At 43.6% G+C, this 27748-nt stretch overlaps 3 protein-coding genes and 1 long non-coding RNA gene across 10 annotated transcripts in view; 1 reads left to right on the top strand and 3 right to left on the bottom strand.

Annotated features, from left to right (window-relative positions):
* Positions 1-1559, bottom strand: part of VPS13D (vacuolar protein sorting 13 homolog D) — a 109958-nt gene extending 108399 nt beyond the window's left edge. For 3 of the 7 annotated variants that reach the window (XM_064470061.1, XM_064470062.1, XM_064470065.1), the window contains exon 1: positions 1474-1555. The gene's annotated coding sequence lies outside the window, so the exon portion shown is untranslated. Of the gene's footprint in view, positions 1-1473 lie in introns of all 7 variants that reach the window. The other 4 variants (XM_064470066.1, XM_064470067.1, XR_010375790.1 and 1 more) reach the window with 3 other exon arrangements.
* On the top strand, positions 817-11618 carry LOC135316533 (uncharacterized). The gene is made up of 3 exons (XR_010375798.1): positions 817-1069; positions 10420-10616; positions 10897-11618. It is a non-coding gene; the product is annotated as an uncharacterized LOC135316533 (long non-coding RNA).
* On the bottom strand, positions 1982-20261 carry TNFRSF1B (TNF receptor superfamily member 1B). Its single transcript, XM_064470069.1, has 10 exons — positions 20124-20261; positions 12664-12766; positions 10409-10537; positions 8946-9095; positions 7978-8071; positions 7700-7893; positions 6550-6624; positions 5543-5586; positions 4800-5070; positions 1982-4227 (listed from the first exon to the last, which is right to left on the bottom strand). Exons 1-10 carry the CDS (start codon positions 20175-20177, stop codon positions 3908-3910), a joined length of 1434 nt encoding a protein of 477 aa, XP_064326139.1. The 5' UTR covers positions 20178-20261; the 3' UTR covers positions 1982-3907.
* Positions 20262-20699: 438 nt separating this feature from the next.
* The window catches only part of TNFRSF8 (TNF receptor superfamily member 8), a 40727-nt gene continuing 33678 nt past the window's right edge, over positions 20700-27748 (bottom strand). The window contains exons 13-15 of the mRNA XM_064470407.1: positions 27697-27722; positions 25641-25848; positions 20700-24267 (exon numbers count right to left, since the gene is read on the bottom strand). Coding sequence (XP_064326477.1) covers positions 24023-24267; positions 25641-25848; positions 27697-27722 — 479 coding nt within the window. The 3' untranslated portion in view covers positions 20700-24022. The remainder of the gene's footprint in view (positions 24268-25640; positions 25849-27696; positions 27723-27748) is intronic.

The following is a 27748-nucleotide window of genomic DNA, read 5'->3' as shown; positions in this document are numbered from 1 at the left end:
AACTAATACAGTTTAAGAAAATAACCAGAATTAAGCAAATAATGAAAGGCTTTTTCTAAAGGCTGAAAAGCGAAACTACGCTGTCATGCAGCATGAAAAACAAACATGATAAATAACCCAGGGGAGTTACATTCGAATAAGGCGTATCTTTACGCTGATCATGTTTAACATTTTTACCTTTGTAAAATTTCTCAACAGTTTTAAAGCACAATGGCATTAACCCACATAATAAAGACCAAGCATTTGTACACACAGGGCCACCACTTATATTACAGGATTTTGTTCTAATAAAATTTACAAGACAGCTGAAGTTTGAATAAAAGCAAATACAGTAATACTTGTCATGTCACCCTTAGAAAAAGGCAAATAAAAAAAATAAATCTACAGGTGTTAGGAGCCGAATCAGGGGAAAGATGCTGAAGAAACATTCAGAAGCACAGAACAGGTTAGAATCCCAGTGACTGAAAACCTCCGGTGTGTGAAAAATCCATGCCTGAAGTCATCATAAAAACTGTAAATAAAGTAAATCACCTCCTTCAGCTAAACTTGTGGAACACAAATAAGTATTCAGGAAACTTCCAGATGTTTTAAGGCTTTTACATTCATTTTTAACTTTGTAGTCCACTGCTGTGCCATGGGGAAGAAAACGAAACGCTGGTTTTCTAGCTCAGTGGTTTTATTTTCTTAACATACGTAGTAGAAAAGGGACTGTAAGAGCTTATCAGGATGAGAAGCGAAGTCCAAACCAGGACCTTACTCAAAGCTGGCTCACTGTTTCAGGAAAAAGGTGTGATTTTCCCAAGAGGGAGGCGGAGCCAGGCCCTGAAGCAGCGGGGCCGGGGGTCGCTGGCCGGGGCAGCGGAGGGGCTGCGGGCAGGAGGGAAGCGAGCGGGGCACGGCAGGCGGGGGACACTCTACCCCGCGCCCGGTTACACCGAAGAAGGGCGGGGAGGAACCTTCGGGCCACTCTCCCTTCCGTCCCCCTCCACGCAAGCGAACACACCGCGGGAGGAGGACATACGCAAGAGAGACCTGTTGGCACAAACGCCTGTCGGAGGCGAAGCGAAAGGTCACCTTGCCCAGGGGCGGCGGGGAGAGCCCTGAGGGAGGCACGGCGGGGCCGGGGGCGAGCAAACGGCGCCAGGCGGGGAGTGGGGCGCCTCAGGGGCCCCCTCGGGGCCCGGTCGCGGGGCTGAGGGCGGCGACGCCCGGCGGGAGACCCCGCTCGGCTCCTCGGCCCCGAAGCGTCGCGACTCGGCGGCTGCCCCTCGCCCCCCCCCCCGCGCCCCGGGGCCGGGACGGCGGGGCGGAGCCCTGCGAGGGGCGTGAGGCAGGGAGGGTCTCCTCAGGGCCAGGCCCGCGCCGGGCAGCCGCCGGCGCGATGGGAGCGGAGGGTGAGGCGGGAGGAAAGCAAACGACAGTCGGGACGCGGGGCCGCCCCTCGGGGCGTCTGTGGCACCCGCCGGTACCCACCTGGGCTCCCGGCGGCGGCGGCCGCCTCCTCGGTGGTGCGCGGGGCCGGCGGGCCGCAGGCCAATCGAGCCCGAGCCAATCGGCGGCGGGACGCCTGGGTAGGTGAGCGCCGAGCTATCGATGGGCGCCTCCCCCCGCCCCTTTGAGGCGGAGCCGGCGGCGGGTCTGACGCCGGGACTAAGGCCGGGGCTGCCGGCGCCGCGCCGCCTCTCGGGGGCCCGCAGCCCGCCCCGGCAGCCCCCGAGGAGGGGGCTCAGGCCTCGGCCCCTCACGCCGGGGGCCTGAGGAGGGGCCCCTCGGGGCCGCTGCCGCGCCCCGTGCATCGCGGTCAGCGGCGTCCGTTGGCTCTCAGGGGCGCGCGCCCCGGCTGGAGGCCGGCGTTACGGCCCTTCCCCCGCGCCCCGCGCCGGAGCGTGGCCGGAGCCGAGCAGGCCTCGCCACCGCCGGCGGCTGCGGGGAGGGGAAGGGGAGAGCGGCGGCCTAACCTATGGAATGAAAGAACCCGCTCTAAAAAAGCAGGATGTTGTTTAATGGAGAGTTCAAGAAACTTGAAGATACACGTAATTATAAAAATACAGTTGGGGTTTTTTTTCTACTTTTTACATGCAAACATAAGCACATTTTTCCTACGTCAACATAAACTTGGATTTTCCTCTGTCACATAGCTCTGTAACTTGAAAACCCGGAAAATCAACCGCAATAACAGGATCCTCCTTTTTAACATTTTAAAAACGTCTTCAAAAAGATCTTCCACTGCTTCTTCAACGCCGTCCCAATAGCGGGAGCTGAGGGACGAGGCAGGAAAAGGCTCCGTACGGTGCAAAAGGTGCAAAGCACTGTATAAAACTAAGTTCTTTTCTTGCCTAAATCCTTCAGTTTTGTAGCAGTTTCAGTGCACCCATTTTCAAAGTCTTTTCTGAAAATAATAGACATTTGTAAAAGGTTTCTTCATAGTAGAAAGTAAAGACGTATTTGGCAGTTCTCAGTTCCAGAAATAATGAGCTTTTCTGGAAGTTTAAAATTTATATTTAAAAAACCTGTATCTCTTCAGTAGCTGTAGAATAAAACTTGCAAAATACCCTATTTCAGTCTAAGGCCTCAGAAATAGCTCCTGCATTTAGTTCCACTTGAGGTAGAATAGTTCAGTTGGAAGGGAAGCACAATGACCACCTAGTCCAACAGTATGTTTTTATGGCATAAAAGAAAAAAGTTATACCTGTGTATGACTTCACTCAAATGTAATTCAGACACCGCATTGCAAATTCTGGTTGAATACAGACGCCGCAATTGCCGGTTAAGTCACATACATAAAATATAATTATGGGAAATGGGATCCTAAAAACCTACTTCCAAAACCAAGAGACTCCCACTTGATTGAAGGAGAACCTCTACTAACTTTCTGTAAGAGGTGGTTGGACCTTTAGGGTCAAGCAAGAATTGGAGGAGAACGGGATTTTCCAGTTCTGAGGTTTCAGTCAATTCCACTTTTTACAGCTTATGCTATGCAATCATCAAGAGACAGGCCTTCTCCTGAGGTCAGTGGGCGTGAGCTATCTGGCATACATATTCACATGGATCTTCTCAAGTAGTTACTGAAACGTAGGGAAAAATATTGTGGGTTTATGGTTAACCTCAAAAATGAGGTCAGGATCAATCAGGGAACCATATTAAATCAGCCAGGACACAAAGATGACAGACTTTAGAGCTGTCAATAAAAGGAACTTCCTACTCCAAGATAAAAACGATTTAGCCTATATTTTCTTTTCCAATATAAAATGAACTATGTACAGCTAATGAAATGCTATTGTTTAGACATAATAGTTGTAATCTAGTAAAAAAAGCTCCTGTAAAAGATTTCACTCCTTGATATACTTAACGTTGAGTTGAAAAGTTTGGTCCAATAATGAGCAAAAGCAAACTGTAATAATAAAAGAAATACCCAGGAGGATGAGGGAAAGTATGTCCCTAAAGTTATGGGATAAGAAATCGAATGCAATAGTTTTAAAACTCAGATCAAATGGATAATTCCTTAGCATTGAATGAATGGCAGTTTAACTCTGGTCTCTTAGAAGTGCTGGTCATGCCCATGTTCTTGACGGGTGGCACACCTGAACCTGAAGTATCATCACAGGAAGTCTCGGCAGAAAAATCAATGGCATTAAGTTAGAAAAGTGTTCTTTTTTCAATTCTGGTAAAGGTCTCTCTAAAGTATCAGAGAAGAAAGGGAGGAGCTGGCCATTCAGTTTAAAAGGAAAAGCATTCATATTTTTTTAAACTGCAAAGATCATCCTTCAACTCTCAAAGCTGACAAAAAAGATTAAAAACCTCAAAAGCATCAGCATCCATATTTGTCTGAAATGTCAAGTCCCTGTAGGAATGGTACATTTAACATAATGTTTACTGTAGAAGTCAAGGGATTGTTTGATTAATTTTATCAGTCCAGCAGTATACGATCTGTAACTTCCTTCAGCTGGTTTTCTTGAATACCCAGAGGAAACTTCTTTTCTTCTGGAAGTAAGTCTTGAAGTAAATTGTCCTCATTTTCCACCGAGATCTGAATTTCAGTTTCTTTTTTCAAGGGGTTTTCTTCTTTTGAAAGGGGAATTTCTTCCCCTGTTGGGGAATAATAGGGAGCGTTTCCATAATCCGTGCTCGTCGAACTAGTCTGTTCTGGGAACTGGGAACTGCAGTCTGGACTACACACTTTAACAATACAAGTCACATTCACCTGCGTTCCTCCATTACCAGAATGGTCTGTCAAACAGAAAATATATTAAACATGGAAAAACGAAACCCAGAACAGGGCGGTTGCATTCTTTATCCAGTTCTTTGCCTTAAAGTTAAAATAGACACTAAATACCTTCTTGTTTCACTTAATTTGGGTAAGCTGGTGGAGTTGGTGTGGTAACGGTTTAAGGGGTTTTGCGGTACCATAAATTCACATGTCATCCCAGACATTAAAAAAGCCATAAAAATTAATACAGAGCCCTGGATCACAGCCAACTCCCTACCCATCTGTTGCCATTCCAGATGCTTTTGACAATGTTCCTTTCTTACCACTCCCTTCGGCTCTTACTCCCACTCACAGGCAAGAGCCTCCCATCACACCGATCCCCTAGCCTGCAAATAACTTTTCCTCCATTGAGCGCACTCTCTTTACCGTCTCAGGCTGACAACTTAAAACAATCGCTTTTTGTTTTCAAAGATTACTCTCCCTGCTGAACGTGGCTCTAATGTTTTATCCTGCCATTTAAACTTCTGCTAAAAAGACACATAACTGATAATCAGATTTCAAGAGGTTCTGGATCATTCTGATACATTCTTACCTGAACTTGCAGAGTTGTGCCTGTCTCCACTGTGAAGCTTACAACCTTCTGCAGCTGAATGTTGCTGCTGAAATCCTTCCGTTTCTTTCTTTTCGTTGTTCTTGTTACTAGTAACACTGATCCTTGCAGACCCAGTTAGATTATTCAGGGAGCTACTGCTGGACCCAGAAGTTTCCAAGAGACGCTGTTCCTCCTGTTCAGAACTGCTGGAGTTTTGCGATCCTGTATTTTTTACTTTTTTCTCACATTGCTTTTCATTAGGGGAAAGAGGCTGGAACATTTGCAGAGAAATGCAAAACATTAATCTTCTGAAAAAACACTAACAAAGAACTGGTCAGTACTTACGCAGCTAAAGAAACCACTGATAATTGCGACTTGCATAGGGCTGACTGTAAGTAAAATTCATACCAGCTCATTAATCGTTCCACAAAGTGAACCTGTCTCCTGAAGGCACCTACAGTCCTTCACTGATTACCTAGGGAACGAGGCTCTAAAACCTGGTCTTCTGAACCGCGCCGTGTTTTATTGCTAATACAGCCTAACATAAAGCGAGGATGGTACATTGTGTAAGGCTATGTAAGGTACGTCTTACCCTCTAGCTTGGGGACCAAACCACCCCATTCTCACTCCAGTTGTCTTTCTGCTGTGCAGTTTTCTTTTACTTGTAACTAGGTAACACTGCATGATTTCTACATAGCTTTTAGAGAAATGGTAAAGATAGAAAAGGAAGGCGTGACACTGACCGAATCTGCTTCTGTAGTCGGTGGAGTGCAAGTGAGTCGGAGGGCTGCAAATGAACAAAGACAGTTCATTAGCACCTAAATTGGTTTCAGCTGCAAAAGCTGCTCTCTTAACTAGTCTGAATGATATCCTCTGCTCCTGGAATAAACTCCAAACGTACATTTATTGCACACTGTTCAAAAATGTCAAAAGCTATATTGTATTCATTTTGTAAAGTGACTTAAATTTAGCCAGCAAGCAAAGAGGACCCTCTGCATGAATTAATAGTTTTTCTATAGTGTCAGCGAGAAAAGGTACTGATGACAATAAACTACAGTTGTGACAGTTTAATGAGAACATTTGATAAGGTCTAATATTTAAATGATGAAGTACTAAATATTTCACAAGCTCCAGCAGGAGCACAACTGTTACACAGTTGTCCAACTCCACTGGGATGTTGTGTGTTTAGACAATTATGTAAAACCTGAGGAACAAGAGAGATTTGAATGGGACTTTGCCTCACTGTATCCCTGTACTGAGAGTAATTTCACCCCATGTGATTATTACTGTAAATACATATGGAATTCCTGGAGGCTTTTTTTAAATTCTATTCTTCTGTAGCCACAAAGCTTATGTGATCAAGCTGATTTGCATGAGTTTTATCTTAGTCTGTCTTCTCTTGTCCAATCTGTTGTCTTTGGCCACTTTCACCCCAAGGGAACAGAGGAATGGCGTCAAAAGCTCCTCAGGGTTCTGTGAAGCTATGGGCTGCCAGCTAGTGAGGCACAAACCTGTAAATCACTGCCTCATCCCTTTGAAAAAAAAACGAGCTCATACATTATTAGACACCAAAGAATCTACACGTTAGTGATATTTCATCCATATCCAGCCATGAGCAAAGCTTCAGAGAGAGCTAGGATCTTCTAAGGCACTAACGTCAGTCAACCACTAGGCTCAAATTAGTAGGAACATAAGGTGACGTTCTTTCCAATATTTACAGATCTGCTTGTTTTCACCGCGTGAATCTTACCTTTTTTTTTGGCGACTAAGCAATACCCCAAAATAGCGATTATCACGACCAATAACAATGGTCCTGCTACAGATCCTGAAAATAAATTAAAAAGATAAATTATTTGGCAGGTTGATCTGACAAAGGATCTAATTAGAAAGAAATAGTTTTGTAGTTTCTGTCCGTGGCTACAAAAGCTAAATTTACAAGTAGCAGGTGTGTCTGACACCCACATTTGATGCCTCCACTGTCAGATAGGAAGGTCTCATTTCAGCCTCCACCACTTCATAAAATTGCATTTTCCTCTCAGGAAAGTGAGACTTTTGGCCTCAGCCACAAAAGACACCTCTCCAGGCTAGCAACAGTTTGTTAAATACAAGGCCAGGCAGTCCAGAATGCTGCTAAACATATATGCCTTCTGGATAGGTTGTGAACAGGAGAGAACGCATCCACGCTTGGGAATGCTTAAGGGCTTCCTGTCTTGGGAAAGGCTGCCAGAAGTCTCCAAAGACCTCTGACCAGGAGGTTTATAAAGTCAAGCTTGCCTCAGTCCAGAATCTAAGACACAACCTTTTCTACCAGCTCCTTCATAGGAGCAATTCTCAGGAAATCATATAGTCATAGAATTATTTAGGTTGGGAAAGACCATTAAGATCAAATCCAACTGTTAACCCGGCACTGACAAGTCCACCACTATACCATGTCCCCAGGCACCACATCTGCACGTCTTTTAAATACCTCCAGGGACGGTGACTCAACCACTTCCTTGGGCAGCCTGTGCCAGTGCCTGACAACCCTTTCGGTGAAGAATTTTTTCCCAGTATCCAACATAAACCTCCCCTGGTGCAACCTGAGGCTGTTTCCTCTCATCCTATTGCTTGCTACTTGGGAGAAGAGACTGACACCCACCTCACTACAACCTTCTCTAATCTAGCTTGGGGATTTTTAGAAATACTTCCAGAATTACAAGGACTGTAGGATGCACTGGGGTAGCACAGATGCATAGGGAAATATTATGCAACTCACTACAAGCAGTGTCATTTTGAATTAATTCAGCTGTTCTGAGGTTCTGCTTGGGTACAGGTGATTGGACTTGGAAAGAAACTGAGAACTAAATATAAACTTGCTTCCTAGCCAGACAAAAATGACTTCAAATGAGTTAATAGCTCACCGATGATGTGAGACATGTCAGGTACAGAGTTTAAAATGACAGGCCGAGTTAGTATTTCAGGTTCGTTGGAAGCCGAGCTTTGGGTCAGGAGCAGTTTCAAAGTAGTGCGAGGTGGGACTGTGACAGCTGCTGTTCCTGAGTCACTGCAAACAGTGTCATTCATGCTGTTTCCAGGAACAGCCACTGATTTGCAACTGCAAGAAACAAAAAGAGAAGTTAGGAAAGAAAGCAACCCTCTGCACAGTTGAGGTTGCTATTAGACAGAAACACTGGCTTACACTGTATGTGGTATACAGCTGGTGTCGTAAGATTCCTCACGTGAAAAAGTGCCAGGAGGACAAGGTTTACATTCTGTATCTGTGCTATCTGTCCCTTTAAACAAATAGAAAAACTCCAGTTAGTCATCTAGTGAGAAAGAAGAATGAATAATCAAGGTCTGCGGTACAGATCCTGGAAGTGATACAGAGGCAGTACACAAAATAGAGTCTTTAACTGTCACAGAAGAGATGAATTTGAAACACCCAAGCCAAACACGGATCAGAAGATTAATCGGCTGTTAGTTTGGTGCCCTTGTTAGTCTTTTTCAAAGACTGTAAAAACCCACCAAAGGGTTGAAATGTGGTACTGCAGACAGAGCTGAGCTTTTTCACTCATCCCTGACAGGCTGACCACCTAGTCTATTCTGCTGGAGTTCTGTATCTTTTCAAATTAGTCTTAATTTCTTAAAAATATCCAGTGTTCCAACCTCTTTGAATATTATTTCTCATCTTGAGAAGCTACATTACCAGAACGGTGACTTTCATAATCTAATAAAGACAGATTAGTTCTGCAGGACAGGATAGAGTCGTCATTACTTACCCTAACCAAAATTCAGCCAGAAGCCCTGTTTCAAGGATTTAAGCAGGAGTTAAGTGGTCTTGAATCTGAGTCACTTGTATGGAAGAAACCACAAGGTAGAGCAAAACAAAGGAAGATTAAGCTGGGTTGGGGAGCTTTATGGTATATAGTAGTAACAGACTGGCACATGTTGTCCCTTTGGATATGCCTGTTGAGAATACTGGTGCCCTAGTTACTGCCTGCTTGCACTAAAAAGAATGCATAGCTGTACGGAATTAAAAGACAATATTCCTCTAATTTACTGAGTTGGAGGCAGATTCAGAAATATTTATGGATTATTAATGCAAAAAAATAACCCTCTTCATACAGTAAAACTATTTTGTGTGTAGAGTGTTCAGAATAAAATTACCTCTTCTGGAAACTCGGTAACCTTTTCCACATTTTTTATGCACTTTACATATTTTGCAGGACTCATATATTTTCGAAATGCAGTACTCATTGGGTGGGCAGACACAGATTCTGTCCTGTGACTCAGTGCATGTTTGATTCTGCACAAATCCTGTTTTTAAAACAAGAATAAAGCAAGATGTCATTAGCAACATTTAAAATCATAGCCTGCAATGTTTCAAGTGAATATGAGGTGATGTTCACATACCACAAACTGAAGACAATTTTGCAGCTCCTGGCTAGCAAGCTGTCATAAAACAAACATGTTATACGCCCCAACATCTACATTTTTAGAGGAGTTTCCTCTCTCTCTCCAGGAAAGGAGAAATCTGTGTCTGTAGAATTCACACTTGAAACTCTGTACCCGCAGTTGCATTGCATTGTATCATCACCAGAAATATGCACATTTACGTTACCTGTGCTCGCCACTGCAGTATCGGGGGCCATACGAAGATCTGCAGTCTCTGCAGATCATGCAACTGTATTTAAAGCGATTGGAGACCTTACTAGAGACATTTCCGTACTGTAATTAACCAGCTTTGTAGGATTATCTATTTAGATGAGACCAAAGGTCCTTTGAACAACTTAGACTGTATCTTTAAAACTTAATTGTCAGTGAGTCAAGCAGATAATTTTCTACACCAGTTTCCATTAGAAATGACGGGCAACAGCACGACTGAATTTGTTAACGCACGTGACCTATTAGACCTGTGTCTGGATGCTGCTAGTGTACTACTTTATACACTGTTAGGCTGCTTTAACGAACCGAACCTACGTGCGCTCACCGACCAAGCTGCTTTGCAAAAGAAGTGAAAACAACACAGCAATATCACAGCCGTTTTTTGCTGCTGTCAGTCCAACAGACAAACTGAGGGATGACTAGATGCTGGAAATGTAATTATCCATTTACGCCAGTGTAAGTCATGTCTTAAGCTCCCTTGGCTGGAGAGTATAAACAGGAAGTTATTCTACTGATGACATTTGTACCTATTTTAGTGATGCTTTCAAGAATGTAAGACTGGTGTCCCATTTTCAGGACTTAGAAAGGAAAAGGGGCAGGGGCCCCTGCAAGACTTTTCCCTGATTCTTCCCCCCAAATCATAACAGCACCAAAAGCACAGAATCACAGAATCATGAAGGTTGGAAAAGACCTCTGGGATCATAAAGTCCAACCCCCAGTCCAACACCCCCAGGCCTCCTAAACCATGGCCCCAAGTGCCACGTCTACACGAGGTTTGAACCTCCCCAGGGATGGTGACTCCCCCACCTCTCCGGGCAGCCTGTTCCAGTGCCACTGGGGATGGGACTATACAAGTGATAGACAAAACCTCCTAGTTTTCTTAGGAGAAAAGGCTAACTAAACCAAGCCCACTCTTTGAGCAGGCTGTTAAAGTCACAAATGCCTCTTTAATAATCCAAGCCTACCTCTTCTGCAGGGTGGTGAGCAGGCAAAGCACTGAGGAGACCGATTCCAGATTGCTGTATACGTGTTAGGTCTACAGGGACTGCACTTCGTGTCCACATTGTGACTGCAGCTCTCTGTCTTATATTGACCTATTAAAAAAAAAAAACACCAAACAAACCAAAAGAGAAGAAACATCTCATTGGAAAAGATCACTAGGAATTGTTCAAGGTAAGTTTCATTCTTAGCTGTAGAAACCCTTTCCCATCACTGCCACTACCAGATTGGTAACATATACCAAGCAAGTATTGATTTAAAGGAGGACTGCATGTATATACAGGGAAGCTCTGATTTCTTTTATGTCATTTGTGTTTGACCCGTTTTCCTACATCCACATGAGTGAATGCCAGCCATGTTCAAAACAAGACGGCCTCAATCCTAAACAAAACCCCTCAGCATGTAATGAGATGCCGCTACCACAGTACATAAAATGAACTTTTCATCCTCATAGAAACTGTGTGTTATGGTGAAACACAGGATGGTGCTTCATGCTGAAAGTCAGGCACGTGCTGGAAAGAAGTGTCTGGGTGGGGCCCTTGCTACCTTTACAAGCGGCAAGTGAAGAACGCATAGTAAAGTATTACTGCAAACAGACCTGAATCAGAACTTCACTCGTCACTACTGAAGGGATATCAGCTCATGCTTTTGCCTTCACTCTTCAGCCAGCCCTAACAGATCAAAGCAATGAGTTTCTGAAGCTACTGGCATTCCAGACAAAATCAAAAGCTATCAAAGGTAGTTTATCCAATGCTTCTCACCAACAGCAGAGTTCAGCGCAGTGGTGGGAATAAGTAAATCTGAGCTCCAACATATCCATTTTGGAGAAAGGAAAACAGCTCAGTTGCATTTCCCCCTTGCTTGAAAGGAGGAAGAATATAAAGTCAATGTCTCATATCTGGTACAGAAATATCCTGGAAAATGTACTTGGAAAGCAGGAGTAACACTGAGAAAGCCTTGGAGCTGCTTGGAGAATCTCTGCTCTCCAAAAGAAAGGGCCCTGGAAGTGAGCCATAGAAATAATTTCCAGACTTTGTTTTTCCATGTACTTATTTGAACCTTAAAATTCTGCCTCCCACATCCTGCTAATGATTTAGGCTTCATTTTTTGATAAATAATGGTAAAAGAAAGTGAAGCTCATAAATAACAAAAATAAAGATTTTAGACTTCCTACAACTTGTTACCCAGAGTTTGTTTTTCTGAAAAATTAAGGAGAAATAGACTGAACCGTACATACCACAACAGAAAAATGCTTTACCTATGAATTATTGTCTTTCATCCGTTGTGTTTTTAACAAAGGAAACTTGACAGATCTATCTAGACATTTTTTGTTAGGTCAAGCAAGTGTGGCTGCTTTAGCATATACTGGTTTCCTGCTTCAACTTCCGGATCTCTCTGACAGGAACTCAGCATTTATAGAGACAAATTTTGTTGGCTCAGCATGTAATGAGACAAATAGGCAGTTTTTTTGCTGTGTCTAATGTAATAATATAATGACAACTTATTGCAAAAACTCTCCTATTAAAATACCCAAATGGCATTAATACCCCCCAAAAAAATCCCAAACCCACACACCCACCTTTCTGCAGTCATCAGCTTTTGCTAACAACAGATCACTAATAATTATCACTGGAGTGTAAGACATCACACCTCAAAGCAGACAGTTTCCACAGTCTTGTACCCGGTCTCTGAGGGTGGTCTGCAGTGTCTGATTTACAGTAAAAGACAACAAACTCCCTTAATGAGCAATTATGGATTAACCTGTCCAATGGAAAGCCCCTTACATAAGTGATATTATCAAAGCACAGAAACTAAGGTCTACCTCATGCCCTCTTTTACAATATGTTTGTTATTAGTGGGCTTGCATCTGACATGTGTTGTCTAATTTTTGTAATTCCCTTAGTGAGCTGTTGCTCGCTCTCCAAATGTTGACTTAAAGTTACTTTCATCAAAACACCATGCAAAGCTGTGCTTACAAGAGCTCAGCAGCCTACATCCTGATAAGCCCCAGCCGGTTGAACTTGTAACAGAATTCCCATTCTGGTGAACAGTGAGTCTCTCTTGCAGATATTTTTACAGGCACGGCATTTTATTGTCTTCCAGCCAGACAACAGCAAAAACTTGATGCTCTTAAGATGTGTAAATAGTCAAAACGTACAATGCTCATCTGAAAACTGACCGAATTTGGCTGTGTATAGTAATAGTTTGAATTATAACCTACCTGGGGGGCACTGGCTGCAACATTTATTAAGTCCTTCTTCATAGAATTCAGTGCTGGGATCTTTGCATTGTGCAAACTGTGGTGTGTAAGGCAATGAATATTCCTAGGAGAAATTTAAGCAAAATCATGAGTCACAAGTCCATTCTGACCCTAGGGTAGAGATTCAAAAGAGGCAAACACTTAAATATTGATGCAATTATCTTCACCTTCCTTTCCAAGACACTGATGTAGGCCTGATGAAACAGCAGCAGATGCCAAAAAGTTGGAGGAGAACGCACAGCTTATGAGCTAGCTGAGACCATTTAGAGGATCCTCTGTTTTCAAAGATCTGTTACAATGAACAAAGTGATTTCTCCGGGTTTTATGTTCAAAAGAATGCAACGGAACTATGGGATTAGCATCACACCTGGTCACTACTGCATCCCCCAAACCAAAGGGCTAAGTACCTATTCGCAGTTGCCGCGATTCAAACAAGCTTTGACAAAACGCCAGTGAAACAAATTCTTACCTGTGGGCTTGTGGGGAGAAGCATTTTCTGCAAGGTGGCTGTGTTAAAACTGATACCTACTTACTCAGTAGGTCTACTCCCGATACACATGTAGAGCCCTATCTGAAAACTAGACTCTGCTACTTGTTAATTCCCTCAGGCCTCCTGAGCCAGTGGAAGCGGGAGCTGTGGGTCTAGCGCAATGCTTGAAGGATTCTTTCTGTTTTCATCAGTGGGTGCAAAGGACACAGGGCATCGAGTTCAATTCTCTATCGTGCTCATGTTCATTATGCCCTCACTTACGGCCATGCAATATGCAGGCAAGATAACCCTTCCCTTCAGTCAAAGAACCTGTACTGTTAGAACTGTTTCACCGAAGGAAAGGAAAAGGGGCTTTTATCATTCCAGATACTTCGTGACTCCTTTCTGAATGAGAAAGGCCTCAATGTTTTGGAAACTGCAAAAACTGCACTGCTGCTTCTGAAAAGGAGCAACTGGCTACAAGACTTAAATAAAAACCCTATATCATATAGCATGTCAAACGCATAACAAAGTAATGAAATACGGTGTACCTGATTTTCAGCTCATACCAATCAACACAGCTCAGTGACTTCAATGAGCAAGTGTCAAAATATTTGAGGACCTTCCATCTGTTTTCAAAGGGAAAAATATACTCACTCAGAAGAAAAAGGCTAACGTTAGGTAGTGCAAGCGTAGGAGTTTCCTGCTACATCAGAAAGATGCTGTTCAAAAACTATTTGACACTGCTCAACTTTCTGCAGGCTGAAGAGATTGCTCCATGTGTAATCTACACACATTTAGAGAAGTACTTTAAAAGTATTATTAAAAAGAGAAATCAAAACAGGAACAATCTCTCTGGAGACCAGTAATGAAAATATCCTTCCTCCTTACTGAAAAAGCATGTTGATTATCTATTGTGCCTTCACATTACTGACAAAGTAGGCTAACACTTCCCGCTCTCAACAATTACTTAAAGGGAACCCAACACTTTCTTATGCAGCATGTTGAAATATTTTTACCTCTTATCTAGCTGTACCTCAGAAACAGGATTTTCCTCATCTGCTCAATGAGCAGTGTCAAAAAGAAGCTTTCCTGAGAATGTGAAGGCAGACAAAGGCCTTCCTGTGTTTCAATATTCATTCCAGAAAAGAAAAAAGGAAAGCAAACTATTTAAGCAGAAGTTTCACTGCTCCTGTTAAAATCCTGTGAAAGTGGGTAACACTGACCAGACATCAGGACAAGTCTGATCTCTTCTGATCAGTCAGTTGAGTTCAGGACTCAGACCCAGAGAGACTGGCGACGGGTTTCACCCCATTCGCTCACAGCCAGATCAGTGAGAAAGAGTCAAGTTGCAAAGTGAAGAACAAACTTGTAAAGACGCTTCTAACGTGCTAGAAACTGTGATAGGGTGGGGAAGGATGACAAAAAAAAAAATCATTCTCCTTAAACACTAGAGCAGGTGAAGAAAGACACAGCTGCTGAGCACAAGCTGCATTTTTCAAATTCTGCTCGTTGTCTTTTGAGAAGAAAGCCAGTTTTGCAGGAACCACACTGCAGCCTCAAATATCTCCAAAATCTACTTTGGCCTCCAGTTTTGCTTTCCAGTTAAGAAGGCTTATTTAAAGGGGGCTTGCACAAGGATTGAAGACTTTGAAGCAGAACTAGAAGGCTGGCTTCAGCATTATCCATTTCATCATTAATGAGAATAACCATCATAATTCAAAAAGAAACCCAAGGCTTTTCAATACCTTCTAGGTTCAGTAATAACTGTTAATGCTGGACTCGGTATTATACCCTCATAGGACGGTCAACACTAAACCATACTATTTGCAGATGTGAGCTGACACTAAGATCCGATGAAGAATCTCAAAAGATACTCTACAAAGTATTTTTTGTTTAAATTACTTTCTTGTTTATTAAAAGAAGAAAGCTCAAGTGTTGTCGTCACATCTTTGTACTCACTATGATCAACATCATTAAAACAAGCACTTGAGAGCCTTTTTAAAAAAGTAAATCTTCACTGCAAGAGCAGACACAGAAGTGGGGGGGGGGGAAGGGGGGAGGGGGAGAAGTACAATAAACCGCATCACAAATTATCCTGCTGGTGAGGCTTCCCGGCAAAAAATGTTCTTATCTCATCCTGTGCATCGTCTGTTGTAAATACTGCCCTGCAAGTTAAAGACACAGGAAAACCTGTTGGTTGATGTGTTCACATCTGTTTCTCTTAAGTTGTGCTTGAAAGGATACTATTGTCTGATACAATCTCCTTGAAATTTTATCTGATGAGCTGTGGCTCTCAATGATAGACAATTGACAATTTTTTGCCAATTGTCCTCAAAGAACACTATGGGAAACTAAAAGGGACTTGTAACTCACTTAGATACAATTTGTACACACACGTGAGCTCAGCTTTGTCTGCACTGGGAGGATGGCATCAATTTAAGTAGCTACTCCCAGTGTAAACTTGTTTAACCAAAGCTGTCAAGGCCAGTGTAGGCCTCTTGATAGGTATAAAACTATCCTGGATTTCTTGGCTACAAGGTGACCCCACTTTAAGGTCTGAGATGGGCAGTACAATATTTGCTGCCTGAAACAAAACCCTCTGGCATCCAGATCCATTGGCTGCTTTGGGGTGAAAGGCTGATGAGTAGGGGCCAGATTCTGTTCCACAATCTTTACATTTTGTTACTGTTTGTGTCTCTCATAAGTCCTTGTCTCCTGCTTTTACTGTGATTCAATGTTCTGCAAGCAGGTGGTGTGAAGGAAAACTAACCTATGCTGCATCTTTCGCGTTATAGCCTTAGAACTTCTCACGTTAGGTAGTAGTGTCTAATGGCAGCAGACTTTTAACATATTTATACAGACAATACGAAGACTTTGGAAGACTTGATTTAATTTGACAGGTACAAGTAGAAGTCAAATACCTCATCTATCTAGCAGCGGAGGCACAAATATGAAATTTCGTCTAGCTCTGTACACATCAGTCAAATTAAGCAATAGATTTTGGCATAGAAAGGGATAAACTATGCTTGCCTTTGACTATACAACTCACTAGGGAGATTTTTGCAATGCCTTTGTATTAAGCAATGACTAAGAAGTTACGTACAAAAAGGCAATGGCTCAAGACTCTCCCTCCAGAGTCCCTGCATGATTTGAATCATTTTCCCATCTGCACCACAGACATCCAGTAGATAGGTGACCTAATTTGTCACTGGAGAGGAGTGGGCTAACAGCAGCCTCCACACCAACAGACTCTTCTAAATACGTATGCACAAGCACAATTGTTCCCAAGATTCCCTACATCCTACCCACTGGAAGAAAAAACTAGTGGAGAACATGCCTTTATCTCATGGTTTCCCAGGCCTGCAGCTGTATCTGTGCTGGATGGAGCAGCACTAGTGAAGGGAAAGGGCCTGCGGGCTGTCCCCTCCGAGAGTCGTACAGAGGCCAACCACAACTGAGACCCTAATGTCTGTACCAGAGCTGAGCCCGAGTCGTGAACTACAAAACAAGATTTGGATTCAGACTTCTTCACAATTAGAAGGGCTTGATCCCATCCACCAGCCTGGCTCTACCTGTCGGTGAGGAAGTCCAGGTCTCAACTACGCACAGCACGTCACAATGTAACACATGTCCTGTGTGCTGAATGTTAATTATAATGAACATAATTTCCTTTAATTCTTGCCTTACAGCTTGTTCCTGTGTTCTTGGACTTTATGCGCAATTAAGTTTAAGTAACAGAAATAAAACATGCTAAATGGATTAATATATATATATTAATCCATTCACATAATACTCATTTTCACTCAAGGAATCCAGTTAAACAAAGAGATTTAACCATATATTTTAATCCTAACTCACACATCTACGTTTTCATTGGTCTCCTTTTCATACAGCTGCCTTCCTCAATCTCAAGCTGTCAAACAGAGGAGCCTGAACAGGAACTACCTCTGGCGTATAGTGTTCTTTACGCACATGAAACCACAGTGAAGTCACCAAGGACTCTGATGTAAAAATCTGTTGCTATGGAAAGGACTTGAGGTAAAGAGATAATGTTTGCTGAGCTACCAAACCTGCTGAAGACAGGAAAAAACAGAATTCTGTTTAAAATATTTAAACTGGCCATTTACAAAAATGCTGTTGCAGATTAGTTGTCAGCTAACAGCAAGTCTCACCAAAATCAGCTGGAGTTGTATCAGGCTGTACCATCTATGTGCAAACCATAAAGCTTCTTTTAAACCTGCTTTCCTGCAAACACCTCTCTAAGATTACGGGTCCAGTATGTGAACTTTTCTCCCATCCTATATTGTACTTTACTTCTGTAAAGCGGGAGTCCTTGCATAGCCACAAACAGATTTACAACCCCACATTCCCCCCCACTGAGAAAACAGTATCTTTTTGCTCACTGTTAGGGATTCTACTTCATTGCCACTCGCCACCATAACATGCAAACGTTTTCCCAGAATGAGATGGCAAGAGGCTGCACAGAGTACGGACGCTGTTCACAACACGCAGAAACTATGGAAGCAAGTCATAGTTTGTAGGAAGACACAGTATATTCTATTACACAATTATTTGGGAAAACATACACATTTTCAGGAATACCAGCTCTTCAGTTTCAAAACTTCAGGCTTATGTATCTGAAAGTTGGTTTGTTTTCCCTAAGGTTGCCCTAATAAAAGATATTATCCATTAAATCAAGATCTGACACTTAGAGTACCAGGCACTGTCAAAGCTGATGGGCCTTGAAATCTGCAGTTGCCCTGTGGAAAGCCGAGATACTCAGGCAAATAAGGAGTGAAAGCAAGAGGAACAGCAGATTGCAGGCCTGAGAGGCAGGAAGAGAGGTTGCATCCTCATCACTTGTCAGAGAAGGGCAGGTGATGAGCAAGTTCCCAAGAAAGGATCGGCAAGTCCGGATTGGCCACACTAGGTTTGACCTGATCTTAATCCTGGAAGATGCACCAAAGGGAGACAGGGTCATACCCAACCCTGAGAGCAGAGCGGGAAAGGAGAAGCTATGTGAGCCCTAAGTGTGAAGACGGCAATGAAGAACCTTCCCGAGATGCCGCAGGTGTACCAGCCCAAAACACTGCCGGAGGGGATAACTGCTTTCTATCTAGGCCAACTGGCATTTTTCTATTATTTTGAAACAAATAATTTTCTTGGGATGGTGTTGCCTGTATCACAGATGGCTTTTGCAATGCTCTGTTAAGACTTTCAGTCATCTTGAACTTTGATGCAACAACCACGGGTGTGGATACGGACAACAGCAGAGCTGCAGGTCACCCACAGCCCTCCTAGCTCTGACCATAACAAAGCAGGGACATCCGAGCAGCCTGCTCAATTTTATTTCAGGATTTTTCCGCAAGATCTCCTTCATGCTCATCCCTTTGCAGTTCAGAGCGTGGGCGTGGTTATCACCACACCTTCCATGAACCAGCAGCATTCCCCTACAACCAGTCACAGCATCCAGAGGATGACCTTCCCTGCACACATCAGCAGCCACGCTGCTTACTTCAGCGTGAGGCTATTGAGAGAGTTTCTGTTAAAAATACCTGGTGACTGGGTCGTTCAGAATGGCAAAAATGATGTTAAGTTCCTGTGAGTAACACGGGGACTCTGGGCTAAAATTGTTCAGATAATTTCAGCTAAAGGAGAGAAAACAAGAAAGTGTCACTCAAGAACTATTGCTTTGCCAGTTTCTCTCCCTCAGAACCAAAATAAGTCGTCTTTGACTGATCACTTTTTAGAATTGATAAAACAGGCAGGTTTTTTCCACCTCTGTGGCAGATGATGCGGTATTTCTGAAACTACTAGTTTTGCTTTTCTAATTTATATATGGACTTTTCTTTCGGTTGTCACAATGCAAAAAGCGATGCTGAAAATTTCCTTCATTATTTCGATTATTATGTTTAGGCTGACAGGAGAGTTCATCCCTTTTGAACCAAAGCCCTTTGTTCAGCAAGCAGCTTGATAAAACTTTAAACGTGAATTCCGACACTGAGGTCTCCCACAGTTCTGAGACTCTCCCTCCGTTACCTGCTATGCCCTATCCACTCCAAGGTGTTCAGTGAACCAGGTTCAAAACGCTATCACCTTACAAACCTGGGATGAAGTCAAAATCAGTGGGAAGCAGGTTTTTTTTTTTAAAAAAAATCCATTTACTATATTATCAAGCCACTGTAGCACCCGAGCACTCCTTAAAAGACCACTGTGTAATTCCAGGTTCCATATACATTACGACATCCTCACCTGGCTTCACTGAACCTTTGTCTTACCAAGCCTAAATTAATATGATTAAATAAGCATGTAAATAACACGCACACCCCTCGAAAAAGCAAGGACCCGGGCAGCTCAGCAGCATTTCCATATTTATCTTCACCATCCAGGACACTTCAAAAGCGGCCAGAAGAACGCCGCCCTGCAGCGGCGCGGCGCGGCGCGCACGGAGCCGGGCAGACCCCGAGGGCCGGCTGCCGGTCGGGGTACAGCGGGCTGCGGCAGAGAACGGGCGCAGCTGCACCGCATCAGGTCTTAGATGTAAATCAAAGGGCTTTTCTATGTAAATAGGGAATAGCTCTAGGGATCCAGCAGAGCACAACAAGCTCTTCCTGTTTAAACAACGGTGTAAAGCACGCGCTGATTTACGCTCTGCGCTTGCCAGGACACTCACGGTTTTTGCAAATATTCAAAGAAGCCTGAAAAACCAACCCGTTTCCACGGAAAATCCAGAGGAAAAACCACCAGTTATCGCTCCGGGAAGCCAGGAAACAACGACACGGCCAAAAGCAGCAGGATGAGCCCCGGGGCAGCCGGGAGCGGGGCTCGCGGCTCCGGGGAGCTCGGGCCGAGCTCGGCCCGAGCAGAGGCAGAGCCCTCGGGGCTCCTCGGGGTGCCGCGGGCAGCCCCCCATCACCCCCCCCTCACCCCCGGCCCCCCCGCGACTCACCCGGCCGCCCGCGGCGTGCAGGAGCGCGGCCAGCAGCGCCCAGCGCGGCCCCATCCCGCCGCCGAGTGAGGGCGCGGGGCGGAGCGGGCGGCTGCCCGGTACCGCCCGGCCCCGGCCCCGGCCCCGGCCCCGGCCCCGCGGGGGGCGGCCCCGCCCGGGGAGGGCAGCGCCGAGCTGCGGGAGGTGCGAGGCTGCCCGCCCCCCGTCCCGTCCCGCCCCCGCCCCCGCGGGCAGGCTGCTTGCCTCGGGTGGCTTTGAGGAGACGCTCGGCACGTGTAGGGGGTCCCGTCCGTCCCCTGCACCCTCCTGCGGCCCCAGGCCGCGAGCTTACCCCCCGCAGCGCTCCCGCAGCCCCGCGCCGCGCTCGCTCCCGTCCCGCACGCGCTGGCACAGAGAGACCGGGCTGTAAATTCCGACCTGCTCTGCTCTTGAGAACCCCTCCGGCCGACCCACAGCCTCCTCAGCTGAGCAGCCCTCTTGCAAAAGCATTTTTTTCTGCAACTGATGCATGTACCGAAATCATCAACAACCAAACATTTACATGTCAGACAAGAGAAAGTGTGGCTATGACTTAAAATCCATGTAGTTTTTAATTCAAAGATTACCGGCGTTATCAAGCTAACCAAGGCTAACACATGTAGCAGGCTGCGATCCGTATGATTCATCTAAAAAGCTGTTCCAGTAAAAAAAAGATTGATTTATATACAGAGCTGAAATATACAGTTAGCTGTCACTACAGAACATCCTTTAACAATCACAGCCAGGTGAACACGGTTATCCACAGTCTGGGGACACACAAATGGTTGTTCTCTAAAATGAAATAGAAATTCCTCTGTCTCTCCAGAATGAAATATCCGCACTGGAAAGCGATGAACTACCCGCACTGGAAATGAGGAAAGGCTGACCAGTATTTGTCCTACGCAGCTTTTCCTTCTTCTTTGCATTGCTGTTTTATGTCAGTACTTGGTGACTTGACCCTCTGTTGCACAACAAGCACTTAAACCAAAAAATGTTAATTTTGTTTCCTTCTTCACCTCACGTCGCTGCCGCTGACATGGCAACGCTGAGAGCCAAAGAAATTCTGGTCTGGGCATTAGGAGCAGCTTATCTTCCGAATGAAACGAAACAAGTGCAAACACAAGTACACAGAAAGGATTCACTAATCGCCTCTCTTGCAAGGCTCAGCATGTGAACTAAAACATATAGTGGCAGCAGTTGTCTTTAGAAACCATTTTATGTTCTGGACTTGCTGAGAAGAGTGGCATTCAGAAGTAAATACTGGAACTAATAGCACTTGAAATTGCAACCAGTTTTCAAATGTACCACAGGCACACTATCCGCTGCTGCAAGTCTGTCACTAGCGTAATGCTGAGATTCTCCCATGCCATCTCTGGGGCTGTGGTTCCAGAAAAGTATGAATTTCGCTGGATTTGTTTCTTCAGTCACAAGATCTTGATAACATACCTTCCCTTATACTGTGAGGCTGAATGGATAAACAAGACCCAGTAGACCTACTACATGGAGATTTTAAAAAAGCCTTTGATGAGGTTCCACGCCTACAGTGGTGGAAAAACAAAGTTGTCACAGGACTGGGGAAGAGGTTATTTTATGGATTTGCTAAAAGGTTACAAGATACAAAAGTTATGGCTGTTTAAAAGGCAGGAAGGAAAGCACACCATAATGGTAATTTTTCAGGAGAGAGAACAGTCAGCAGTGGGGCTTGGTGGGGCCAGTTCTAGTCAGTATCTTCATCAACGAGCTGGAGAAAAGGGCGCCCGTGCAATGAAGGTAACACTAAACTGCTCCAGGTAGTTACATGACGTACAGAAGGCAAATAAAGCCAGAAGGAGCTCATAAAAGGGTAGCAAATGAGCTTCTACAGATAAACACAAGATGGTACGTCTAGAGAAAAATAGTCTTAACTAGGCGAACGTGGTGCTGAATTGGCATCTAGCAGCTATCTTGGAGTCATCCTCAATGGTTCTCTGAAATCATCTGCTTAGTGCGCAGGGGCAGCCAAAAAAAGCAAACAAAATGGTGGGCATCAGCCGGAGCGGTACTGAGAACAAACCAGCATCGTTTTGCCACTACTTAAACCCTTGGCCCACGCCTCTTCTTCAGTGCAGTGCATGGTTCTGGCTTCCAGATGTCCAGAAGAATGTAGTGAAGTTACAAAAGTTGCAGAAGAGGTCAACTAAAATGACGAAGGCAGTGGAGTATCTAACTTACATGAGAAATATAAAAATACGGGAACTCAGCTTGGAGGGTGAGGAGGATACAGCCAAGACTCGTAAAAGCAACTCAGTATTGCACTAAATTCTGTAATACAAGAACCAGTGGCACCCACTAAAACGAGAGGTCAGTTTAAAAGCGGTAAAAGTACTTCTTTATACAGGGAATGGTAAAACTCTGCACTCTGTTGCCACAGGTGCTTATGGAGCCCGACTGTACCAGGAAATTCAAAAGAGAGAAGAAAAATTAATGGCAACGTGAATGAATACTAAAGGCTGGGACAAACTCTTTAACATCCTTAATCCAACTGCAGAAGTACGAGGAATGCAAACAGCAGATAGCAACCAAGCTTATGCGCTCTTCCGAAACAACAGCTCTTTACTGTGACTGTCAGAGATAAAATGCTGGGCTCGAACGACTGCCTGACCCAAGAAGGTGGTTTTTATGCCCTTATGTTCCTTTCGCACAGCTGTTATTACAGTACTCTGGCCAGGGTAAAACTGCAAAGCAAGTAATTGTTTTTGTGGTTCCTTTTTTTGACTATTAAGGCACACTTTGTCATCTTGCTCATTTTCCATTGTCCTGTGCAAAAACATAGTCAGCACTATTATTTACAGTTATCAAACATGCGGCATGAAAGACTGAGAAATAGCGTAAGACAAGCCAGTTGACCACAAAACAGGGTTTTTTTTAAAGAATAGAGATGCAAATCAGTGTCACCCTGATGATTATGAGCAATTCTAAAACAAGCAGATATTAACAATGTTATACGAAATAACTGCCGTGCCTGTTTTTTCAGTCTATCCTTCTTGTAGAAATCAACTTTATTTTCTTCTTTTCCCTTTTTACAGACTCCACACTGGGCTAATCCCAAAGTTCATGCAACATTCAAATGTTCAGCCAGTTTGGCTTCCATCAGAAGAGGCCATTTCATACACTTACTGATGATTTGAAGTAGTCAAAAAACACGAATCGTACTTCAAAAATGAGAAAGAATGGCCTAAAGTACAGTGGGCTTCAATTAGTTCTTTTGCCTTCTGTTTTCTGAGCCTGTGTGGTTCCTTTTGATCCTATTTCCTCAAGAAACATGAAGTCCCCAAACTGAAGAGTTCTGTTTGTGTTAGGGAAAACCGAAATTGTCATTACTTTTTATTCAAGAGTTGCGGCCTTAAGAAAAATACCAAATGTTGAAAAAAGATATGACATAATTGGAAGTACTGGTAATAATGGGATAGAAACAAGTGAAACGTGGCTGGGTCTCAAGCTTGACTCTGAATTCTGGCCAGAATTTTCATAGCTAATAGAAGTAATCAGACATAGTTTTCAATCCATCCATTCATGCAGACAAAGCAAGCTGTGAAACTTGAGTGGGCAGCCAGATGTCCTCTGAATTTTGTAGCTTCGACTCAAACTTGTTTCCAGCACGATACTGGGAGAGCGAGGGAAAGGGAAATAGTTGATGTCAGCTACAAAGGCCAACGGTTTGGACGATCCTCTCGTCTGTTAGATGAATAGGTTCTAGCACTCCGTGTTTGAACGTGTTTCAGTGTTTTTCAAGAGTTTTCAGATAATCTACAGCACTATGTGTTTACCTCCCTTGTCATAGTTGTCAGGATTAGTGTCACACTGGATGTTCCTGCAGCTTCACACACCTTCTCAGTGGGTTATCACTTTTCAGTGGCAGTAGTGGGGTGATGAAATTCCTTTCCCTCCTCTTCCACAGGAACCATTACTTCATTCCCTGGAAAAGACTCTGTTTCCTGCTCTGGATAGTGCATTGCGAGTTCCTCCTCCATGTTTTCCTGGGCATCAACATTACCTTCACATCCTCTAGCAGCACAGTTCTTGCCGCTAGGCACTTCTGAAATGGACCCCACAATAACAGTGTCGGCCTTCATGATGTATATTTTTTCTGAGGAAGGAAAAAAGTAGTGCTGAGCATAGTTAACAACCACTGCTGACCCTAGAGATGGCTCCTTTTCATGCAAAATTTTTATTTGGTACTCAGTTTTTCTTTCCTGCGGGCCCCCGCTTCTTTTTTTTAATCAGAGGCGTGCAGATCAAACCCATCACTGTGAAACCACAGAATTCACTAACCCACTAAAGCTTTTGGAATTCACACAGTATGAGTTGTCTATCTCATTTTTTATTTATAAGGTCCTTTTAATTTTGAAATCAAAGCACTGAACATATTAAGTGACAAAGAAGGCCTGCACATTTTATACTACACTGTCTGGTTTCAGACCTCTGTCAAGAGCATTTTAGTTCAAGCAGATCTAGCTCCCACGCGACGAAGCCACTGCGCTATAGCTAGGACTACAGGAGAGAGACAAAGTAGAAAAGGCAGCAAGAGGTTCACAAGAGTCTGTTAGAAGAAGAAATTAACTGGGATCTGGGTATTAGTTTCTTTCCAGCGGTGAGTCAACTACCAAATTTTCTGTGATAGACTTGAACATTGTGTCCAACTCGTTGACCCTACCTCTTTACAAAAGGTAAGTAAGGCCTTTGCTATGGCTTGGACCCCTACATTTCATTCAGAAGGCTGCTGCAGATCAGACACTGTAGGCTATCGTTCACAATTGCTTGGAGATATTTGGGTACAGTAAATCCAATCCAAATCCCAAATAAGCCAAATTCACATTCATCCCAAGACCATCACCCACAGAAAAAACAGAAAGGTCATCTAGTAAGGGACGGTCAGCTCTAGTAATACCAAAAAAAAAAGAAATCCCTTCAAGTGACCCCAAAATTGGGGTTGGAAACGTTGCCAGATTGTCTCAGGTAACAATTCTCCCCCTGTGCATAAGCTTCCTTGCCTGACCTTATCTCCTACACTGTGCCATGGTCAAAGACTTTTTGGGAACATATGGGAGACACATTTCAAGCCGCTACTGTGAAAACGAGAGAAGAAAATGATAGCTTGAGACACATGAAGTGCAACTCTCATATATATTACAGTATCTTTTTCCAGCTGATGTATTTTGGATTTCAAATTTTTTCTGCAAATTTACATTTTCTGGAATGAAAAAGAGGAAGAAGAGCAAAGCATGTTTTTGTCAGGTTCGTAAGTGACTAAGGCAAATGTGAAGATAAGAAAGCATTACACTCGAATGAAAAGGTATACCAGAATTCGTGTGTCAAAGGTTCTGGAGATTCAGCCCCAGTCTTTGTTAGAAGCTTTGGACACTTTGCAGCTTACTAATTATCTTAGAATGACATTATGTGCCCATGGTTGAAAAAAAAATGAAAAGGCAAGATGGGGGAAAAAAAAAAAAGATGACTCACCAATTCGATTATTTGTGTGGTCTCTCACTCGGGAATCGATAGAGCAGTCTGGGGCATTTCCATTGCTCTGGGTCACATCAGTCAGACTGAGATCAGGACTATATGCTTTTTCTGTGCTGGAGACCAAGTTATTGTTGGTTTCCAAAGGGAGGGTTCTCTCAATTAACTCCTTCTCTTCTGGCCCACTCTCAGTAGTCAGTATGATCTTCTGCCAACACAAAGAGGAGAGTAGAAGTGGGGTGAATGTAAAAATGACACCGTGAAGATTGCGATAGGTCTGCAGAAATAACAATAGCCAGAATAACACAATGTACTTCATAGCACCAGTCACAGGGAGTAAAAAATTCCAAAGTGCTGCTTTGAGCTAGGTTCCTGCGTCACTTAAGGTCATGTTTTAAAATAGCATTTCTAAGCTGAATTCAGCAATTTTTCAATGACGTTCGCAAGAGTGAACCTCACTTCCACTGAAATCCAGTTTCCTGGACTTGCTTGATGCTTTGTCAAGTTACACTGCCTTGTCTGCAATTTAGATGCCGATGAACATTTGTGAATCCACCTATCTGTCATTTTGACTTTTTGCCACAAGCCTGGTATTGCATGCTCTGTTGCAAAGCCTGCTGTCCCGTAACACAGCAGCAGCTGCGGTCCGGGGGGCTGAGGCTCAGCAGCACTTTTCAGCAAAGAGTGTAACATCAGTAAGAAAGAGAGATGCTGGAGGTAAAAACTTTAAGGGATTTGGTCAGAAAGAACTTTAGCAAGATATTTTTCATATTTAGTTGTGAGATAAGTATCAGAGGACAAACCTGTACAGATGTGTAGTCATATGGTGAGAGAGTCAAACAGTCAAAACTGAAAATATATGGTTTAACTTCCTCTTAGATTTTGCAAAGACCTACCACGCTCCTATGGAAGAACAAAACAAGCCAGAGGTTGAACTGGTTGAACTTCAAAATGGAATTGCCTCAGCAAAACCTCAGGTAGGAGAAATAAGCTCAGGCTAGCTATTATGTGAAGAATTAATTACAAAGAGTCTTTTCAAAGAAGAACCAGAATCTGAGCGAGGCTAAAGGTCCTGCATCATTAATTTTTGATGGTTCCGAGCTCTGTTTCTGTTCGCACAAGGTTGGAATGGGGAAAAAAAAACCCACATAGTAAGATTTTGGAATGTGCAGTTTAAAACCCTTGCTCGTGTCTGACTCACTATAAAAGCAAGAGTGGAAGCTCCCCACAACTCAGAAATTAGCAATGACAGACTGAAGTTATGACAGCTGATTGCAACCAGATTTATTGGAATAAGTAGTATCTTGTATGTGCACAGATATACAACATTTAATAGCAAACTGATTAAAAGGAAAAAAAAAAGTAACAGCCTAAAGAGTGTTTTAGCAGATACAGACATTTAAAGATAACAAGCCTGAGATGACAAAACTGAGAAGACTCAAGAGGATGAAAGTTGCTATAATTTCTCTGGAAGTGGGGGGATCGAACAGAGCTGTGATGATTTCAGCAGCTGAGGAACTCCTCTCTGTTGTTACCAGACTGACTGATATTTGTCCTGTTCATCTGCAAACTCTACTGTTAAACCAGAAGCTGGTCCTGATGGAAAGTGTTCCAGACAAACAAAACCCACTGTGCACCCATATTACAGTCATGCCAAAGCAGTGGAGGCAGAAGAGTATAAACCCCACTTGAGTGACTGGAGCAGTAAGATAAAATGGGACTGCCAGACAAGGCTCTTCCAGAAGGTAGAAAAGGTATGTTCATCCTCTGCTTTGGATCTTGTCCCACAGAATATAACATGAACGGCATAAGACCAAACCAAATACTCCCTTCACAAGCAAGATTGGCAGCACCACGTTATTTAACACCACATTAAACCTAAAACAAGACACGAAAGTTGCAAGTCCCAGTGCATCTCATCGCTGCACCCAGAGGATCATGTGTTGTAGAAGAAAGTCCAAACAAAAAGGCTGCACTCTTTCACAGGATGTTTAAAAATATAATTCTTTACATTAGAAGGGAAAGTGATCTGTTTTGGAATATTGTTCACACTTACTGCGTATTTGTTCACTAGATCACAACCTGCAAGAGAGAGAGGAAAATTTATC

Source organism: Phalacrocorax carbo, chromosome 20, assembly GCF_963921805.1.
Source record: "Phalacrocorax carbo chromosome 20, bPhaCar2.1, whole genome shotgun sequence".
Lineage (NCBI taxonomy): Eukaryota > Metazoa > Chordata > Aves > Suliformes > Phalacrocoracidae > Phalacrocorax > Phalacrocorax carbo.
This window is presented reverse-complemented; position numbering and strand designations above follow the sequence as displayed.

Coding starts and splice junctions, on each gene's coding strand:
- TNFRSF1B (XM_064470069.1), bottom strand. CDS start 20,177: ATGGGGCCGCGCTGGGCGCTGCTGGCCGCGCTCCTGCACGCCGCGGGC. Junction 8,072..8,945: donor TTACCGAGTTTCCAGAAGAG/GTAATTTTATTC, acceptor ATTTGTTTAAAG/GGACAGATAGCACAGATACA. Junction 6,625..7,699: donor TGACATGTCTCACATCATCG/GTGAGCTATTAA, acceptor ATTTATTTTCAG/GATCTGTAGCAGGACCATTG.